General features: G+C 42.8%; 1 protein-coding gene across 5 annotated transcripts in view; it reads right to left on the minus strand.

The window, feature by feature from the left end:
- Positions 1-22,369, minus strand: part of pisd (phosphatidylserine decarboxylase) — a 35,710-nt gene that overhangs the window by 7,849 nt on the left and 5,492 nt on the right. For 2 of the 5 annotated variants that reach the window (XM_055936116.1, XM_055936117.1), the window contains exon 4: positions 1,505-1,741. In XM_055936116.1, the coding sequence (XP_055792091.1) occupies positions 1,505-1,741 (237 nt within the window). Of the gene's footprint in view, positions 1-1,504; positions 1,742-5,831; positions 5,998-11,500; positions 12,001-18,928; positions 19,019-22,369 lie in introns of those variants that run through there. The other 3 variants (XM_055936119.1, XM_055936114.1, XM_055936118.1) reach the window with 3 other exon arrangements.

Consider the following 22,369-nt stretch of genomic DNA (forward strand, 5'->3'; position numbering starts at 1 on the left):
TATCATAAAAAATTATACACTTATTGCACATAGAGTCCATGCAACTTGTGTCTTAAGCAATTTTTTTACTCCTGAACTTAGGCTTTTCCTTAACAAATGAGTTGAATACTTACTGACTCAAGACTTTTCAGCTTTTAATTTTTTATTAATTTGTTAACATTTCTAAAAACATAATTCCACTTTCACATTATGGGGTATTGTGTGTAGGCCAGTAACACAAAATCAAAATCATTTTAAAAATTCAGGCTGTAATACCATTTTTGGGGAGAAAGTCAAGGGGTGTGAATATGGCACCTTTCCTCTAAAGTATGACAATTTTATATTTTCATCGTTGTTGTTTGTGTGTGTAGCCATGCCTTACTATCAAAGTGGCTATTAATATTTAACCTTAAGACTTTGTGATTCAGACTTCTGCTGATGTGTCCATTTTCCGAAAAAGGCCTGTCCAAGTCTACACGATGTGTTTACCATACTCCGTTGCTAATAAGGCATTATTTGTTCAACCGAATGGGAGCATTTGAAATAAGATCAAGCTCAAACAAGAAGGAAAAACATTATTTAAAAAAAAATATATGTTACTAGCAACTTCTGGGGTAGCTAGCTTTAGCTTGGTACCTAGCTAGCACCAATGCAACCAGCCTGAAAACAATGACAAGTAGAAACTGCATTCATTGTCAATATTCTTAGCAATGACTTAGAAATCCATGTAAGTATTAGCTAGGTAGCCACTTGTTCTCTAATTGAAATCAAACTTCAGTTCAAGGAAATAAAGCTAGATAACGAACCCCAGGCTAACGTTATAAGCAGCTATCTAGCTTCATCTGGCCTGCGGTCCGGGTCATGTGTTGTGAAGCTAGCCACAATAATGATTAGCCACAATAGTGGAATTCACAGTTCGCCTTCAAACAGATCGCAAGAGTCCTTCTTTGAAAGTGATGCAAATGGTTACAATTAGTGAAATCATGCCATATTTAGACTAGATAATGTTAAACGTTGGAGTGTTGGAATGTGGAGCAATGAAATGGGGTATCAGTCTACTTGGTGACACCCACAGAACACAACTGAAGAGTTTACACAAATATTAGCATCTTAGCTCCTATTGCGGCAGTTTGACTGTGGGAAATGAAATGATCACCAACGGCGACATAGCTTGAAGAATTCTGAAATTAATACACGTGCAAATGTTGCACAACCCAGGTGTGGTAAAGCTCTTAGAGACTTACCCAGAAAGACTTGCAGATGTAGTCGCTGCCAAAGGTGCTTCTACAAAGTATTGACTCAGGGGTTGAATACTTATGTAAAATACACATCTCGGCATTAACTGTTCAATATATTTGCTAACATGTTTTCACATTGTCATTATGGGGTATTGTGTGCAGATGTGAGAGAAAAAAATATTTAATCCATTTTGAATTCAGGCTGTAACAATAAATGTGGAATAAGTCAAGAGGTATGAATACTTTGAAGGCACAATACACACGCGCACGCATACACACACACTCACCACGCAGTGCGAGTTGCACACGGGCCGGACAGCCGGTTTGAGTTTCCGTCTAAAGAACTCTCCCAGGTTCCTGTATTGAATTAGGTCTTCCACAGCCGCCTCCTGCATGTTGACGCCAAACGTCCAGATATACAGACTGTAGACTGGCTTTCTCAGCCAGGTCGGTAGTTCCACCTGGTTCAGGCGACCCCAGGCCCGAGACAGCAGCCGTGTTGGGATGGTCTTGTACAGAGCAACCTGCGCCAGGGAGGGAGAGATGATTGGGTTAGTCTACACATAGTTAAACTGCATATTCTCACATTGGCTGCATCCTGGCTTATCCCAGATCGGTTTGTGCTGTCTGGCCAACTCCTATGCTCATTATTACACCAAACAACCATAGGGGTTGGCAAGACTACACAAACAGATGAGACAGGGCTACTACTTCTCTACTGGGTGAACTGTAACAGGAGAAGCTAGAACCATGGCAGACGAGGCTATAAAGTTGACTAGATCACTAAGCTTAAGGCAAGGCGCAATCGCAACTCTGAAAAGAGCATTAAAAGTCAACTGCATCAAGGCCATGTGCAGGATAGGTAGCAAGCGAGAGTTGACAGTGTTTTAACGCGCCTGAATAGATTGAACTTTTGCACTCCTGAAGTACGGTCTTCATTTACAGGTGCATTGTAGAAGCCAAATGTGAACCATCAGAACTCGCACAGATCATGTACATTTGCAAATTAAACTTAAAGTTTAAGTCGCATGGAAGCCATCTTGTCACGGCCTTACAGACCCCTTCCAGAAAATTGAAACGGAAATGGAGCTAGACCAAACTGGAAGTCTTCTGACTAGCTTGGAAAGACCGTAATGTGCAGTATCGAAGAGCCCTCACTGCTGCTCGATCATCCTATTTTCCCAACTTAATTGAGGAGAATAAGAACAATACAAAATGTATTTTTGATACTGTCGCAAAGCTAACTAAAAAGTAGCATTCCCCAAGAGAGGATGGCTTTCACTTCAGCAGTGATAAATTCATGAACTTCTTTGACGAAAAGATCATGCTCATTAGAAAGCAAATTACGGACTATTTAAATCTGCGTATTTCTCCAAAGCTCAGTTATCCTGAATCTGCACAACACTGCCAGGACCTAGCAGATTTTTTACTTTTAAACTCTGACAAAAACAGATGCTAGTTCTAGGTCCCAAGAAACAAAGAGATCTTTTGTTGGATCTGACAATTAATCTTGATGGTTGTACAGTCATCTCAAATAAAACTGAAGGACCTCGACATTACTCTGGACCCTTATCTATCTTTTGAAGAACATATCAAGAATACTTTGACAGCTTTTTTCCATTTTCATAGCAAAAATCAGAAACGTTCGGTCCAAAAATTATATATTTTCTGCATCTATGCTTTTGTCACTTCTAGATTAGACTACGGTACTGCAATGCTCTACTTTCCGGCTACCCGGTTAAAGCACTAAAACTTCAGTTAGTGCTAAACACAGCTGCTAGAATCTTGACAAGAACCCCAAAAATGTGATCATATTACTGCAGTGCTAGTTTCTCCACACTGGCTTCCTGTTAAGGCTAGGGTTGATTAAGGTTTTACTGCTAACCTACAAAGCATTACATGGGCTTGCTCCTACCCATCTTTCCGATTTGGTCCTGCCGTACATACCTTCATGTACGCTACAGTCATAAGACGTAGACCTCCTTACTGTCCCTAGAATTTCTAAGCAAACAGCTGGAGGCAGGGCTTTCTCCTACAGAGCTCCATTTTTATGGAATGGTCTGCCTACCCATGTGAGAGACGCAGACTCGGTCTCAACCTTTAAGTCTTTATTGAAGACTCATCTCTTCAGTAGGGCCTATGATTGAGTGTAGTCTGGCACAGGGGTTTGAAGGTGAACAGAAAGGCACTGGAGCAACGAACCGCCCTTGCTGTCTCTGCCTGACCGGTTCCCCTCTCTCCACTGTGATTCTCTGCCTCTAACCCTATTACGGGGGCTGAGTCACTGGCTTACTGGTGCCCTTCCATGCCGTCCCTAGGAGGGGTGCGTCACTTGAGTGGGTTGAGTCACTGACGCGATCTTCCTGTCCGGGTTGGCGCACCCCTCGGGTTCGTGCCGCGGGGGAGGTCTTCGCTGGCTATACTCAGCCTCGTCTCAGGGTATTAGGTTGGTGGTTGAAGATATCCCTCTGGTGTTGTGGGGGCTGTGCCTTGGCAAAGTGGGTGGGGTTATATCCTGCCTGTTTGGCCCTGTCCAGGGGTATCGTCGGACAGGGACACAGTGTCTCCCGACCCCTCCTGTCTCAACCTATTTATACTGCAATAGTTTGTGTGTCGGGGGGCTAGGGTCAGTCTTATATCTGGAGTATTTCTCATGACTTATCCTGTGAATTTAAGTATGCGCCCTCTCACTCTCTCCTCACTCTCACTCCCTTTCCTCCCTCTCAGAGGACCTGAGCCCTAGGACCACGCCTCAGGACTACCTGGCCTGATGACTCCTTGCTGTCCCCAGTCCACCTGGTCATACTGCTGCTCCAGTTTCAACTGTTCTGCCTGCGGCTATGGAACCCTGACCTGCTCACTGGATGTGCTACCTTGTCCTGGACCTGCTGTTTTGGACTCTCTCTCTACCGCACCTGCTGTCTAAATCTGAATGATCGGCTATGAAAAGCCAACTGACATTTACACCTGAGGTGCTGACCTGTTGCACCCTCTACAACCACTGTGATTATTATTATCTGATCCTGCTGGTCATCTATGAACGTTTGAACATCTTGGCCATGTTCCGTTATAATCTCCAACTGGAACAGCCAGAAGAGGACTGGCCACCCCTCATAGCCTGGTTCCTCTAGGTTTCCTAGGTTTTGGCCTTTCTAGGGAGTTTTTCCTAACCACCGTGCTTCTACACCTGCATTGCTTGCCGTTTGGGGTTTTAGGCTGGGTTTCTGTACAGCGCTTTGTGACATCGGCTGATGTAAAAAGGGCTTTATAAATAAATTATTATTGAATTCTAATTTGTTAACTGTGCACTTTAGGGATCGGCTGCCTGGGGATCTTCCCCACCCCTTATCCCCGCCGAACAGCTGAAGCCCTTAATGATATTCCATCTCAAATCCAACGCGGCTACGAACGGACCACCGGCACAATAAAAAAATGCATTGGAATAGCCCTTTATTTACATGGCCTCAGATGCGAGGTCAGGGTAATACATGTAGAAATCAGATTTAAAATACACCTGCAATAGAATAGGAGTTTAACAGGTAGGTAAGGAGGGTCTCAAAAAGCCTTTTGACCCCAGGATTAAAAAGCTTAAAGCTGATCAGAGTTCAGACTGTAAAACAGAAAAACAGTGGAGAAATACTGGAGCTTATTTTGGAGCTTAACATTGCCGATAGAAATATAATGTATAGATCAAACTGACAAACCGATTCAATGTGCACAATAGAGAGAAGAATGTCTGTTCTACAACATTTCAATGCAAATTCTCTGGAACTTTGCGCACCCTCCTGAATTTAAGCCAAACCGGTGCTGCATGCTGAGTCTGGACCCGCCCACATAACTCATAGGCAGTAAGGTCCTGTAGCTCCAGAGATGATCACAGATCTTGTCCAAACTGCAGGAAATAGATCAGCTGAGGATATGGGTGGCAGACAAGTTCTATCTCCATGATTAAGTATCCACTTTGATTAATAGGCCAAGGGGAGGCGGAATAGATCAACATTTCATTAATAACATTAAATGCTTATTGGTAAGGGGGAAACAGCATCCATTGAAACTTAGGCCACTCACTCGCCCCTTTGCCGCGACAGTGTGAGCAAGCACAGCAGGAGAAGAAAACAAAGCATTCCTCCCGTTATTGTGTGGATCACACAAAGGGCCTTTGATAGGCGTTACGATAGAGGCTGGGCCGAGATCAGAGCTCTGCAGGTCCATATGGGTCTGGCCATCTGTGACGGGGGGGGGGGGGGCGCGCACCTCACATCAGTGGCTCTAACAGAGCACTTCTAGCCAAGAAAACCTAGTGAAGCAGGGGAAACAAACTATGTTTGGTAGGAACTGTAATGAACATAGGGGTTATTCAAGTGGATTTAAAGTGCTTTTTCAAGTGTTCCAGCTGCGATTTACTTTGTACTGGAGGAACTGGTATCCTAACTCAACTAGTATTATAGGACTTGGTACCTCTGGATACTGAGATTGTGTGAGACAGAATGAATGAATGTCTCTCACACACACACACACACACACACACACACACACACACACACACACACACACACACACACACACACACACGAGAAAAACGCTGTAGTAGCTCGTTAGTAGGGAAGTACTCACCCTGCTTGTTGGTCTCCAGCCAACCTTGGCCAGGGGCTTGAGTGCGCCGAAGGTCAGGAAGTAGTAGAGGAAGCTGAGCGGCCATGAGCGCAGCCGCAAGACGGGCCGGGACATGCAGCTCAACTGGCCAAGACGACGCCGCAAGGCCAACTGAGGGAACTGCAACCTGCGCAACCATACAAAGCCCGGGGTTGGCACAGGTATGGCAGTGTACACACAGAGTCACCGACTCACAAACACAGGCAGGACAGAGACTCACATTCACAGACAAGCACAGAGTCTCACCCACGCGCACACCCACAAAGCACGTGAAAAATGACAGAACGTCCACGCAAAGACGTGGGTAAATACACGTATAATGGGGACTAAATGACACGACAACAAAGCACAAACAGAAATAGTTGACAGATGATGCCCTCTTACGTTATACTGTTCAAACACAGCACATTCCTATCGGGAAATAGGCTACTGAGCCGTCACACGTTCTGACTGCAGAACCTCCCCCAGAATCGCCTCAACCACCTAGATGATAGTCTTCCACAGTATCTCATCTAAAACACCCACGTGGTTTGTTTCCTGAAAATTCATATTTCATACAGCACCCACTCTACTCTTCAGGCTGCTTTTAGTCAAATCAACTGTCTCTCCTTAAAATATCCTAATTTCCGACTCCCATCCATCCAGATCTCTCAATATGACATGTTAAAAAAATGCATCACTTTATTCGCTTAGCCTTAGGCGGAGAGGGATTTTAAATGACAAACTCTGTGCTCCCGAAGTGTGGGTGGTAAACACACAGCTAAAAACGCATAGAAAAACAGCATATCCACCCAACAGTCAAATCCATAATCTGTCCATGACTATGCCTGGCCGCACTGCATAGGTCTATTAAAATAGGCCTCAGTGGTGCCTGTGTTGTCCTGACCCTGTACAATAGGAACAACTAGGGCAGCAGTGGACTGGACTCTAAGGGGGAGACCAATGTTCTCAACAAGGGACATCCAACACACACAAATGTACAACACCAAAGGCTATTAGATGCGATATGGGGGGGGGGTATAGCTAGTTCTCAGCCAAGTGACAGGAGGTGCTGCAGCCTTAGCTCTGCAAAATCCAGACTTGTGAAAAGACAGTGAGCGAGTGAGAGTCCAGGTTTGAGAGAAGCGGTGGCATAACACAGGCTAGCTGTATAGCCTCTGTGGGGCTATCTATAGGCTTAAAGAAGACCTGTCCACTCTAATCAGGATAACGGCAAAGCGTGGAGGCCATGCCATACATGGTTTAGCCACTGACACCCTAACGGACAGCCGTCAGTCAGCAGCACCTTACCGCCAGAATCACTGGCATACACACAGATGCTGCCAGCTAGAGAGGACCTGTAGGCCAACAACCCTAATGACAACAAGGGAGAAGGGCTGGAAACAGTTGACCCCCGACCATCTCTCACGCACGCACACAATCCAGAGACACCGATATTACACACACTGAACTGACAGAGAAAAAAGTGGTGTAGTGACTGGCGAACAGTAAGTTATCTCCCGTGGCGTCTATATTAATCCCTGTGTTATTATAGACCTGTTTGGCCTCTGCGTTGAATCAGATCAATTGAATGGTGCTTCACAGGCTGGTGTTGATGCCCCCTTTGTGAAACTGCTGTCAGACGATCACTCGCCACTGGCAGCACAGCCGTTCAGACACAACACTGCCCATATTGTTCCACTATCTGAATACACATGTATCAAAGGATGGCCTATAGATCCGGAGCGGCGTGTGGAGCTGTGAGGTTCAGTGGGTCCGCACAGACAGCCGCACACCACCACATTTTACTGTGTAATTTCTCAAGGGTTTGAGGACCACAGCGCGGCAGTCATGAAGGAAAAGGATAACATTAAACACATCTGAATGATCCACAGCGATTTAAGATCGCCCCATTCTGGAAATCTGGAATGAAATTCCTAATTCATCAGGGAAAAATCCCATCTCTGATTACTTTGGCTCCACGGTAGCTGGGTACGGGATTACTTCCACTGAGGCACACTGCTGTATGGTGTCTAGTTAACTGGAGATAGCGACTGCTCTCCTCATAGTTACCGCTGGCTGGCTGGCCTAGTTTGGACTGCAGAGTGTTAGACTGGGCCACTCATCCTCTCTAAGCTCTAAAAACAGAAAAGCAAGGTTTACTATAGAGCCTGGCCGGGTACACAGCCTATAATTAGATTCCAGCTAATGGCGCTAATATAGATTTAGGGCAATTCCACGATAACGGAATTGCGCTGAGACTCAGATTTCTCACTTTAAAAAATGTATGCCAAACAAATACCATAGATTTTTTTTAAGTTTCACAAAACCATACAACTCTATGCACAAGGACTACTTTTAACAATTTAAACAACATTTTACAAAAAGAGAATAACTCTGCAGATGCAAAGTTGGGTAAAATAAATAAAAATAAATAAATAAATATTTTTTTTACGTCAACATTCAAAAGATAAAATTAAGAATGGGGTGTCAGCTATGACACATTGAATTTAATGAACTACAGTAAGTGAAGTGGATTTACACCCGGTAACGGAATTGCATCATGGCTCCTTGATCTGTATTACACAGAAATGTATAATTATGGATATGAATGCAACTCTTTATAGAGATGAATACTAAATAGGTACAAAAACAAGGGGTAGAAATATGCAAAATCCATTGCATATTTCGATATTATTCTACACACTGGCTCTTATTTTAAATGAGCCCCCCCCAAACAAGAAACCATTTGAACCGACCTGTTTCACAAGTTAAACATCAAAGTACAGCAGAGTATAGTTCAGTACAACTCTAGTGTGCTCTACTGAACTTTACAATACTCTAACTCTACGCTGCTTTACTGTACTGAACTCTTTCTTTACTGTATTGTCCAAACTTGTGAACCAAACTGTGGTTTGACTATGATTTTCCATTGCAGAAATTCCGTTATTGTTTTTTCTGAAATTCTTTGAAGATTTGGTAACGGAATTTAGAGTTCACTTAATTCATCAACAAAATTGATATCAGTAAAAACACTAAGTAATTGACAGACCTTCCTTCACTTGTTACTTCTGTAATTGTTCATTATCCTCCCACATGAGGAAGAGAAATGAGAAAATATCTTAGACACACTTTTTTATACACACAAACGTATGTGGACACCCCTTAAAATTTGTGGATTCAGCTACTTCAGCCACACCCGTTGCTGACTGGTGTATAATAAAAAAAAATAATAATAATAATAATAATAAAGCACACCGCCATGCAATCTCCATAAACAAGCATTGTCAGTAGAACGGCCTTACTGAAGTGCTCACTGACATTAAAACGTGGCACCGTCATAACAAGTCAGTTCTGCCCCGGTCAACTGTAACTGCTGTTATTGTGAAGTGGAAATGTCTAGGAGTAACAACGGCTCAGCAACGAGGTGGTAGGCCACACAAGTGCACAGAACGGGGCCGCCGAATGCTGAAGCATGTAGAAATAGTCTGTCCTCAGTTGCAAGACACTACCGAATTCCAAACTGCCTCTGGAAGCACTGTTCGAACTATTCGTCGGGAGCTTCATGAAATGGGTTTCCATGGCCGAGCAGTCGAACAAAAGCCTAAGATCCCCATGCGCAATGCCAAGCGTCGACTGGGGTGGTGTAAAACACACCGCCATTGGACTCTCGAACAATGGAAACACGTTCTCTGGAGTGATGAATCACGCTTCACCATCTGGCTGTCAGACGGACGAATCTGGGTTTAGCAGATGTCAGGTGAACGCTACCTGCCCGAATGAATAGTGCCAACTAAAGTTTGGTGGAGGAGGAATAATGGTCTGGGGCTGTTTTTCATGGTTCGGGTTAGGCCCCTTAGTTCCAGTGATGGGAAATCTTAATGCTACAGAATACAATGACATTCTAGACAATTCTGTGCTTCCAACTTTGTGGCAACAGTTTGGGGAAGGCCTTTCCTGTTTCAGCATGACAATGCCCCTGTGAATAAAGCGAGGACAAAAATAGAAATGGTTTGTTGGGATTGGTGTGGAAGAACTAGACTGGACTGCACAAAGCCCTTACCTCAATCCCATTGAACACCTTTGGGATGAATTGGAACGCTGACTGCGAGCCAGGCCTAATTACCCAACATCAGTGCCTGTTATCACTAATGCTCGTGGCTGAATGGAAGCAAGTCCCCGCAGCAACGTTCCAACATCTAGTGGAAAGTCTTCCCAGAAGAGTGGGGGCTGTTCTAGCAGCAAAGGGGGGACCGACTCTATATTAACGCTTATGATTTTGGAATGAGATGTTTGACGAGCAGGTGTCCACATACTTTTGGTCATGTAATGTATGTGGTTTTTTGGTAATGGTATTTCAACGCACTAGGAAATGTTTCTTAAACTTCCCGAAGGGAGAAAGATTACTCCTAAACTAAATGTGTTGATAGTAATTGGCAGGGGTCTTTACTTCAAAATGATGTATTTCTAATACCTTAAGACTTTTTACGAGACGTTTTCTAAAGACCACTTTTCCATCTGTTTGACCAGAAATCAAAGCCTTTACTTATTCCTAATATTTATGATGGAAAATGGTAAAAAAAAAAAAAAAATCTCAAAAAAGCTTACATTTGGCATTCTCCTATGAACTTTACGTTGGTACTCATGGGTCCTTTTACATGGAAATTACCCTGAAAGTCATTAATTTGCTGTAATTGAATCTCAATTCTCATACAAGTCAACCAGCGCAGTATCATTTAAATATTATTTACCGTAGCCTGTCATGCACCTTGGTTTCAGCAGACGCAAAGTATAGCTTAAATATCCCAGCCAACCACAACAAACGCAACAAAAGTAACAAAAAACCAACACGTAAAGAATACACTTCTGTAATTGTTTTATTTCCCGGCTATCCAGTCTCCCTCCACCACACAAAACGCAGACACCAACAGCACCCCCCCCCCTCTTCAATGCAGGCACATATTAGCCAATCACTGGCTGCATAGCATTCTCTCTCTCCTCCTTCGCTCTATCTACATCAACAGTCTCAGCCGCCACACAGATCTCTAAAACTACATCTATCCCTCACTTCTTTCAGGCCCACTTCCGAGGTTGGCTGGGTAAGGCAGGCTAACTGGCTGTATAGGGCTGGCCTTGGCCTGGCCCAGATATATTATTCCTCCTTAGACTGGCCTGCCTGGATGGGGCTTAAGGGCATTACGCTGCAATTAGGCCAAACAGCGGCTTTGTGCTGCATGGGACAGAGAGAGAAAGAGAAGAGAGCGAGAGAAAGACGGGGCTTTGGGAGAGCGGACAGACTGTGGCCACTCAATATTCAGCCCCTCGGTTGTCCCGCTCCTCATGTAGCAGCTCAACACGCGAAGTGCACACAACCCCCCACTCACAAACCATAACTGCCCGAGCTTCAATCTCACAGCAGAACATTACATTAATCATCCCCTCTATGCTCGCTCTGGTCATCCCTCTCTCACTCGCCTTTAATCCATCTCACATACTGTAAACAATCACTTTACAGGGTGAAAACCATTCGTTCCCTCTCGGCGTCAGTCTTGTCTTTGTCATGTCTAACAAGCATGTTATACACATGCTAAGGCATCCTGTGGTCATTCATCTCTTGTTCTCGCTCTCATTCTCTCCTGCTCTCAGCATACCTGAATCGGTTCCTGTGGCTGAGTGCTTGGGCCCCGTGGCCTGAGACGTTGCCGCCGTTGCCTCCCACCTGCTCCCCGGCAGCTCCAGTGGAGCTGATCGTCCGGAGCCGGCGCACATCAACCCTAACTCTGTGGAGATTGTAGCAAGACGGAGGGCTGTGCAAAGACCTGCAGCATCTCACCATTTCCCTGAGCTCTGCGCTGCCGCCCGCTGAAGGCTCCTGTTCTGACACATGATCACTGAAGGCGTGGGGGGGTATTACAGACGCTTCTCTCTCGCGCTCACTGGGGCTGCCGCTCTCGCTCGGTGTGCGCACTTCTGTTCTCTTGCTGGATCTCGTTATCTCGCTCTGCTACTCTCAAGCCCAGCCCCCTTCTCTGGTAGGACGGATGTGACGTGGTGGAGGGTAATCCGTTCGCTCCTCTTCTCTCTCAGGGATCCAAGGGCCTCTGGAAGTGATTTTGTACTAGAAAATGGGCATTTTCTGGGTGGGCTGACTGTTTCACGGCTGACCTGAAAGGAACTGCAGCAGACTGGTGACGGTGGGAAACTGGAGGAGGACTGGTCTGTCTGGGGGAGGGGCAGTTTGATGATAGGAGGGAAATGCGACAAGTTTGGTTTGCAATTCCTATGGTTGTTGATGTAAAGAATATTTGCTGGTCCGTGGTGTGTAATGAGGAGCAACCAGACGCTGCACTTGACACATTCATGACATTGCTTATTCCAGTTACTAATAAGCATGCACCCTTTAAGAAAATGACTAAAAACTGTTAAATCCCCAAGGATTGATAAGGAATTGAAAAACTATGGTTGAGAGGGATGAGGCAAAAGAGATAGCAAATAGGTCTGGCTGTACAACCGATTGGCAAACGTACTACAAATTGAGAAATCATGTGACTAAACTGAATTTAAAAAAAGTAGTTACAACAAAGACAGATGCATGACTAAGAATGATAGTAAAAAGATTTGGAGCACCTTAAAAAAAACGTTGTCTTTCAACAATGACAAGCCACCGGGGTCTGACAACTTGGATGAAAAATTAGTGAGAATGTTAGCGGACAATATTGCCACTCCTATTTGCCACATCTTCAATTTAAGCCTACTGGAAAGTGTGCGTCCTCAGGCCTGGAAGGAAGCAAAAGTCATTCCCTTACCTAAGGATAGTAAAGTCCCCTTCACTGGCTCAAATAGCCAACCAACTGTTACCAACCCGTAGCAAAGTTTTTTTGAAAAAAAAAAAATGTGTTTGACCAGATACAATGCTATTTTACAGTAAACAAACCGACAGACCTTCAGCACGCTTATAGGGAAGGACATTCAACAAGCACAGCACTTACACAAATTACTGATGACTGGCTGAGAGAAATTGATAAAAAGATTGTGGGGGCTGTTTAGTTAGACTTCAGTGTGGCTTTTGACATTATTGATCATAGTCTGTTGCTGGAAAAACTTGTGTTATGGCTTTACACCCCCTGCTATATTGTGGATAAAGAGTTACCTGTCTAACAGAATACAGAGGGCGTTCGTTCTTTAATGGAAGCCTCTCAAACAAAATCCAGGTAGAATCAGAAATTCCCCAGTGCAGCTGTCTAGGCCCCTTAATTTTTTCAATCTTTACCAATGACCTGCAGTTAGTTTCAGAATGGGTGGGAAGAAATAAATTAGTACTAAATATTTCAAAAACAAAAATGTGTATTTGGGACAAATCATTCACTAAACTTCAACTAAATATTGTAATGAATAAGGTGGAAATTGAGCAAGTTGAGGTGACTAAACTGCTTGAAGTAACCCTGGATTGTAAACTGTCATGGTCAAAACGTTGATAAAACCGTAGCTAGGATTGGGAGAAGTCTGTCCATAATAAAGTGTTACACTAACTTCTGAACAACATTATGAACAGGGCAGTTCCTACAGGTTCTAGTTTTGTCGCAGTTGCCACAAAGAGGGACATTGGCTCAGAACAGGGCAGCACGGCTGGCCCTTGGATGTACTCAGGTAGCAAACATTAATATGCATGTCAATCGCTCCTGACTTAAAGTGGAGGAGAAAATGACTTCATCACTACTTGCATTTGTGTGAGGTATTGACATGTTGAATGCACCGAGCTGTCTGTTTGAACTACTGGCACAAGACACCCATGCATACCCAAACAAGACATGCCACCAGAGGTCTCTTCACAGTCCCCAAGTCCAGAACAGACTATGGAAGGTGCACAGCACTACATAGAGCCATGACTACGTGGAACTCTGTTCCACATCAAGTAAATCACACAAGCAGTAACATTAGATAAAAAATAAAAAAAAGAATTCCACCTTAAGGAACAGCGGGGAATGTGAAGCAACACATAGGCACAGACCTGCATAAAAACACGATAACATGCGTACTATACACACACACACTAGTACACATGGATTTTGTGTTGTGAATAAGTGGTAGTAGATTAGGGGCCTGAGGGCACACAGTGTGTTGTGAAATCTGTTACACAATTTTAAAAACATTACAATACATTCATAACTGCTTAATTTTGCTGGACCACAGGAAGAGTAGCTGCAGCAGCTACTGGGTTCCATAATAAATACAAATAACCCCATCAGCTAAAGTGTTCACCGACCCTGTTATAGACTCCTGGCAGCTACCCTATACTGCTGATCTGTATCGTTTTGTATTACAGTATCTTTTTGGCATTCATAAGTATGCCATACCTTGTTTTTCTCCTTAGATTTTGGCCTGATTTAGGGAGCCTGGAGTCCACTGCTTCCTACCTTATCCTATCCTACCATCAGCTCAGCAAAGCTCAGTGAATAGATTAACCCCCCACACACTATCTGTGGTTTTGTCAGTTAATCATTTCAGAAAGTTAATCGTCATCATTAGACATCTGTTGCCTGACTGGTAATTTTTTAAGTAAGATTTTAAAAGCCTACTCAAGACGCAGTTCCAGTGTTTCCCCTATATTCCTTTAGCAGCGGAGGCCCACCCTTGCTAAATCGTTGCCACTGCTGCAAAAGACATGTAATTTAAAAGATACAGTACCAGTCAAAAGTTGACAGCTGCTCATTCAAGGGTTTCTTTATTTACCATTTTCTACATTGTAGAAACAAAGTGAAGACATCAAAACTATGAAATAACACATGGAATCATGTAGTAACCAAAAAAGTGTTAAACCAAAATGTATTTTACATTCTTCAAAGTAGCCACCCTTTGCCTTGATGACAGCTTTGCACACTCTTTCCATTCTCTAAACCATGAGGTAGTCACCTGGAATGCATTTCAATTAACAGTATTTCAACATCTGGATGAGAAGCTTGCCCAAAGTACCTGTTACTCAGGCCCAGAAGCTAGGATATGGATATAATTTGTAGATTTGGATAAAAAAACTCTAAAGTTTCCAACACTGTTAAAATAATGTCAGAGTATAACAGAACTGATATGGCAGGCGAAAACCTGAGGAAAATCCATCCAGGAAGTGGGATGTTTTTGATGTGGGTACTTTTCAACTGAATGCCTATAGAGTTTCTAATGGGTTAACCCATATTGCAGTTCCTATGGCTTCCACTAGATGTCAACAGTCTTTAGACATTGTTTCAGGCTTGTTTTCAGAAAAATTAAGAAGAATGAGATTTCTCTCTCAGTGGACTGAGGAAGAACGCAGAGCTGGTTTGCGCGCATGACCGATTGCACGCCCTTCGTTGTTTTTCCTTTCTTTTGAATACGCTATTGTCCGGTTGAAATATTATCGATTATTTAGACAATTGACAACCTGAGGACTCATTATAAACATCGTTTGACATGTTTCAACGAACTTTACCGGTACTATTAGGATGTATTCGTCTGCATGTTTTGACCGCCTTTGAGCCTGTAGATTACTGAACAAAACGCGCCAACAAAACTGAGTTTTTGGGATATAAAGAGGGACTTTATCGAACAAAACAAACATTTATTGTGTAGCTGGGACTCTTGTGAATGTAACCACACGAAGATCTTCAAAGTGATCAATTATATCGCCATTTCTAACTTTTGTAATTGCTTTACTTGGTTGTAAAATGTTTGTATGCTTTTGTAAGCGGGGCGCTGTCCTCAGATAATCGCATGGTATGCTTTCGCCGTAAAGCCTTTTTGAAATCTGACAAAACGGCTGGATTAACAAGAAGTTAATCTTTAGGTCGATGTATAACACTTGTATTTATTATGAATGTATATTATGACTATTTCTGTATTTTGAATTTGTCGCTCTGCAATTTCACCGGATGTTGTCGAGGTGGGTCGCTAGCGGAATGGTGAAGCTGGCTCTCATGAGAACCGCCACAGGAAAGGAAGACCGAGAGTTACCTCTGCTGCAGAGGATAAGTTCATTAGAGTTTCCAGCTTCAGAAACTGCAGCCCAAATAAATGCTTCACAGAGTTCAAGTAACAGACAACTGTTCAGAAGACTGCGTGAAATAGCAAAGAAACCACTACTAAAGGACACATATAAGAAGAGACTTGCTTGGGCCAAGAAACACGAGCAATGGACATTAGACCGGTGGCAATCTGTCCTTTGGTCTGATTAGTCCAAATCTGAGATTTTTGGTTGCAACCGCCGTGTCTTTGTGAGACGCAGAGTAGGTGAACGGATGATCTCTGCATGTGTGGTTCCCACTGTGATGCATGGAGGAGGTGTGATGGTGCGAGGGGGGGGGGGGGGGGTTGCTGGTGACACTGTCAGTGATTTATTTAGAATTCAATGCACACTTAACCAGCATGGCTACCACAGCATTCTGCAGCGATACGTCATGGTATTTGGTTTGTGCTTAGTAGGACTATAATTTGTTTTCAACAGGACAATGACTCAACATACCTCCAGGCTGTGTAAGGGCTATTTGACCAAGAATGAGAGTAATGGAGTGATGCGTCAGATGACCGAGTCTCATCAATCACCGGTCCTCAACCCATTTGAGATGGTTTGGGATGAGTTGGACTTTAAGCGTGAAGGAAAAGCAGCCAACAAGTGCTCAGCATATGTGGGAACCCCAAGAATGCTGGAAAAGCATTTCTCATGAAGCTGGTTGAGAGAATGCCAAGTGTGCAAAGCTGTCAAGGCAAAGGACGGATACGTGGAAGAATCTTCCATATATTTTGATTTGTTTAACACTTTATTGGTTACTACATGATTCCATATGTTCCATTTCATGGTTGAGGTCTTCACTATTATCCTACAATGTAGAAAAACCCTTGAATAGGTGTCCAAACTTTTGACTGGTACTGTGTGTGTGCGCGCGCGCGCATATACAGTTGAAGTCGGAAGTCTACATACACTTAGGTTGGAGTCATTAAAACTAGTTTTTCAACCACGCCACAAATTTCTTGTTAACAAACTATAGTTTTGGCAAGTCGGTTAGGACATCTGCTTTGTGCATGACAAGTCATTTTTCCAACAATTGTTTACAGACAGATTATTCCAGTGGGTCAGAAGCTTACATACCCTAAATTGACTGTGGTTTTAAACAACTTGGAAAATTCTAGAACATGATGTCATGGCTTTAGAAGCTTCTGATAGGCTAATTGACATTTGAGTCAATTAGAGGTGTACCTGTGGATGTATTTCAAGGCCGACCTTCAAATTCAGTGCCTCTTTGCTTGACATCATGGGAAAATCAAAAACAAAATTTCAGCCAAGACCCCAGGAAAAAACATTGTAGACCTCCACAAGTCTGGTTCATCCTTGGGAGCAAAAGGTACCACGTCATCTGTACAAACAATAGTACACAAGTATAAACCCCATGGGACCACGCAGCCGTCATACCGCTCGGGAAGGAGATGCATTCTGTCTCCTAGAAATGAACGTACTTGTGCGAAAAGTGCAAACCAATCCCAGAACAACATCAAAGGACCTTGTGAAGATGCTGGAGGAAACAGGTACAAAAGTATCTATATCCACCGTGAAACAAGTCCTATATCGACATAACCTGAAAGGCCGCTCAGCAAGGAAGAAGCCACTGCTCCAAAACCACCATAAAAAAGCCAAACTATGGTTTGCAACTGCACATGGGGACAAAGATCGTACTTTTTGGAGAAATGTCCTCTGGTCTGATGAAACAAAAATAGAACTGTTTGGCCATAATGACCATCGTTATGTTTGGAGGAAAAAGGGGGATGCTTGCAAGCCGAAGAACACCATCCCAACCGTGAAGCACGGGGGTGGCAGCATCATGTTGTGGGGTGCTTCGCTGCAGGAGGGGCTGGTGCACTTCACAAAATAGATGGCATCATGAGGTAGGAAAATTATGTGGAATTATTGAAGCAATATCTCAAGACATCAGTCAGGAAGTTAAAGCTTGGTCGCAAATGGGTCTTCCAAACGGTCAATGACCCCAAGCATACTTCCAAAGTTGTGGCAAAATGGCTTAAGGACAACAAAGTCAAGGTATTGGAGTGGCCATCACAAAGCCCGGACCTCAATCCTATAGAAAATGTGTGGGCAGAACTTAAAAAGCATGTGTGAGCAATGAGGCCTACAAACCTGACTCAGTTACGCCAGCTCTGTCAGGAGGAATGGGCCAAAATTCACCCAACTTATTGTGGGAAGCTTGTGGAAGGCTACCCGTTTGACCTAAGTTAAACTATTTAAAGGCAATGCTACCAAATACTAATTGAGAGTATGTGAACTTCTGACCCACTGGGAATGTGATTGAATAAAAGCTGAAATAAAATCCTTACTATTATTCTGACATTTCACATTCTAAAAATAAAGTGGTGATCCAAACTGAGCTAAGACAGGGAATTTTTATGAGGATTAAAGTCAGGAATCGTGAAAAGTTTAAATGTATTTGGCTAAGTTGTATGTAAACTTCTGACTTCAACTGTATGTATGTATATATTCTTCCAAGACACGCTTTTAAATGGATAGTCATTGGCTCAATGACGGAAGTCTATGGGAACAGCTAGCATGTCATTGCGCTAACGCTAGTAGTCGCACACTATAGGCCTACTATACTCCCAAAAGTGTGCAACTATTTTCTCAATATTGTTTATCCAGCAGTCTGATGTTGAACTTCAGGGGTGAGTTCCTACTCTATTAGTTACTCAACCAACCCGTTTTGACCAAACAGGAAGGTGGTCCCTAAAAGCCACAAAAAGCAGGAAACAGGACCCACTTCCTTATCTGAAACACTGACGCTACAGACTACGTATCCTGTGAGATGACTCATCTAAACAGTTACCGTAAAGACAGGAACTGTCCAAATAAAACTTCAGTACAGACTGTTTATCCCTAAATTCACGTAGGTTTTTGACCACTTTACTGTAACAGTTCCATTTTAAAACACTCTTCGGTTTAACTAGAATACATTGAACAATTTCCATAAACAGTTACGTATTTCAGCTAACGCATTAGACCAAGTTCATCAAACAGTACTGAGCTTATTTCAAAAAGAAACTCAGAACCTTACCTTCTCTTGGTGTTTTGTCTGAAATGTGAATAAAATTGACAAAGACGAAGTTAAGTCTCTCACTGCGTGCTAGTTAAAAGTGAAGACTCTACTCTCACAACAAAGTGCTGCATGCTGACTAGACAAGCCCTTTAAGAGACTTGAATGTGATATCTGCCCACCCACCCTCTAAAGACTGTCAATGCTGGGTGATGTCATCAGAAAAAGTAGCCCGATGGGCCAAACACACAAATCTACTGTAGCTGTACAATATCTCATCATTCATCAAGTTTACAGCAGAGCTAACTTATTAAAAGCTAGAATCCTTAATTGATACAATAAAAAGTGTTCTGCTATGGGTACAGGAACTGACCATCCATGATATCAAATGTATAGTTTTAACCATGTTTGTTAACATATGTTGTTTCCAAACATTGACCTAAAACAAGCTTATATTTGAGTTATGGGGTATGACAGTTGAACTAAGCTCATGAAGCATTTATAAGTTATATTCTTCTGGAATCAATGGGTATATCGTTAAATTTACAAGTAAAAAAAATGTAGCAACTAAGGATTCTTTAACGATTTGGGGCGATGAACTGTATTCAACTAGGCCGATATGCATCCATGAGCAGAAATAGAAAGCACCACAATTACCCTATTTAAATATTTGGTCATTTTATTTTGAGTAGTCTGGACTTTCTATCGGTAGATGATTTACAGATACTACTAACAAACTACGCCCATCTGTTGATAAGCAACTGCTTGCTAAGGTTACGGTAAAGGTTAGAGCTAGGGATGCACGATATAAAACGGTGAAAATATCTGGAATCGGAAGATATTAGCTAAAATGACAACGTCGGTATCTGCCCAATGTCTAGTTTAACGCCGATGTGCAAAACCAATGTCAAAGCTGACGTGCATACCTGTATAATGGTAGGTACGTGACGTAATGACGCCATGTAAAATGTTGCGGTACACGTGCAACACAGCATTCCTAACCTAGCCCACAATGTCTGCTGTGTGTATCGAGCAGTCATTTGAAAGAGTAACAACATTTCAGCAAGACAACGCCAAGATAACGGAATTCATTGCCCTTGACAATCAACCGTTCTGTCGTGGGTGATGTTGGCTTTCGCCGACTGGTCGAGCACCGGTACACGTTGCCCTACCAGAGTTGAGTTACACAGTAATAGCATCACTGCTGTTAGCTTCACGACATAGTATGAAACGCCATTTGGGTCTTCACGTGTCAAAAAAGATACATGTCAAATAACAGTTCTATTATAGAATGTTGTGTGTTCTGAATTTGCACGTGCAAGCCAAGCACCACCACTACTATCAGTGGCACTGTCAAAGCTGTACAAAACAATTCTGCAAACAAGCAAACACCGACCACGAACGATGTGTTTACAATACGGCCTTGGAAATAACACATTTGTTAGACCGCAACTTCTGTGGTAGCTAGCTTTAGCTTGGTACCTAGCTAGCACCAATAGCCTGAAAACAATGACCAGTAGAAACGGGAGTCATTTCATTATTCTTAGCTATGAATTAGGAATCCTTGTAAGTATTAGCTAGTTAGCCACTTGTTGTTCACCTATTGAAATTTAACTTCAGTTCATGATCATAAATAGCTAGCCAGCTACTTAACCCTGTTGCCCAAAGCTATCGTTATAAGCAGCCAGCTAGCTTCATCTGGCTGGTGAGGCTCGACCGGAGCGGGTTGTGTTGTGAAACTAGTCACAATAAGGATTAGGCACAATAGCGGAATTTGCAGTTGGCCTTCAAAATAAAAGTACCTATTTGAAAGCGATGAAGGATACAATTGGTGGAATCATGACATATTTAGACTAGATAATGTCAAACAATGTTGGAATGTGAAGCAATGAAATGGGGTATCAGTCTACTCGGTGACACGCACAGAACACAACTGAAGAGTTTACGCAAATATTAGCATTGTAGCTATTGCGGGACTGAAATCACCTTCCCAATCAGCCTATTGAGTGTATTGACATTCATATTGCACTGTACAGGTTTACCTAAGGATTGGGGATCAATGCAATGGGTTATCAGTCTACTCAATACCCAAGATATTTTCCCCCAACGTCATCCTCAGAGTTATCAGATGCCAAAACATCCATGCAGTATTGTTTTCCCTCTGGAAGTGTTCAATACACAAAGGTTGACAATACATGTGGCTCAACACAGATGTTTCAGAGTCCCGCAATAAGAGCGACGAAGCTAATGTTCTCTGGGTGTCACCGAATAGACTGATACACCATGTCATTGATCCAGAATCATAGGTAAGGATGTACAGTGAAATAAGTATGCCACCAATGCAATTCTAAAGTATAATACAGCCAGTGTGATTGCAACAGATTGTCATCAAATTATTGTCTTATTGATTTTATATAATATTCCAACCTCATTTAGCATGATCTATTCAATTATGGCATAATTCTACTATTTGTATTCATTTGCATCACTGTCAATGAGGTACTTTTATTTTGAAGGCTGACCGCAAAGTCCACTGTTGTGGCTAATCCTTATTGTGGCTAGATTCACATAGATGGACTCCCAATCACAGCCGGATGTGATACAACCTGGATTCAAACTAGGGAGTGTAGTGACACCTCTTGCACAGAGATACAGTGCCTTAGACCACTGCGTCCGTGTGTGTAACTATTTAACAGTACTAGAATGCTTAAAAATCCGCAAAAATGTTAAATATTGGTATCGGGTTTTTTGGCAAGGAAAATATCGGATATCGGTAACGGCCAAAAATGTCATATCGGTGCATCACTAGTTAGAGCTACGGTCAGTAGATATAGTTGAAATCTTACTGAGTCTGTAGTGCATCTACAGATGGACTATCAAAATAAGGTGTTATGAAATATTTAGATGTTCAAAATGTATCCATCTACACAAATGTAAAATATGTTACACCAATACACAATACCTCAGTGGCACTCTTTACAGACAGATTTAGCAGTTCCAATTTGGGTAGAGACTAGAGAGTGAGACAGTGAATGCTCCTATCCCAGTAGCTGGCTCAGAATTGTGCATGCGTCTTTGGCTTGTCTGAGGGAAAAGTGTGGGCCCCTCTCCAGTCTGCTCATTACCATTCCAGTCACGTCTCAGCCCAAATTCACCCGGAGAAAAACTCAGGCCATTGTTAGGAGGGCATGTGCATTTGGTTCTTTGAGAAGCGTGGGCCAAACTATGTATTTGTTCCAATGGGTTGTGTGTGTTGACTAGGGCTGGGCGATAAACTGTAAAAACTATAACTATATATTCATTCACGGACCAGTTTGGATTTTTACATTACCTTCTATAAAACGGTATTTTTATGTTTTATCTGTCACATTAAATATTTCAGAGCTGTGAAAAAGATACATTTTGATGTGTTTGTAACAAGATAGATACAAGACACTAAAGACCAACATATCAAACCAAAAC

The sequence above is a fragment of the Salvelinus fontinalis genome, chromosome 10, assembly GCF_029448725.1.
Source record: "Salvelinus fontinalis isolate EN_2023a chromosome 10, ASM2944872v1, whole genome shotgun sequence".
Taxonomy (NCBI): domain Eukaryota; kingdom Metazoa; phylum Chordata; class Actinopteri; order Salmoniformes; family Salmonidae; genus Salvelinus; species Salvelinus fontinalis.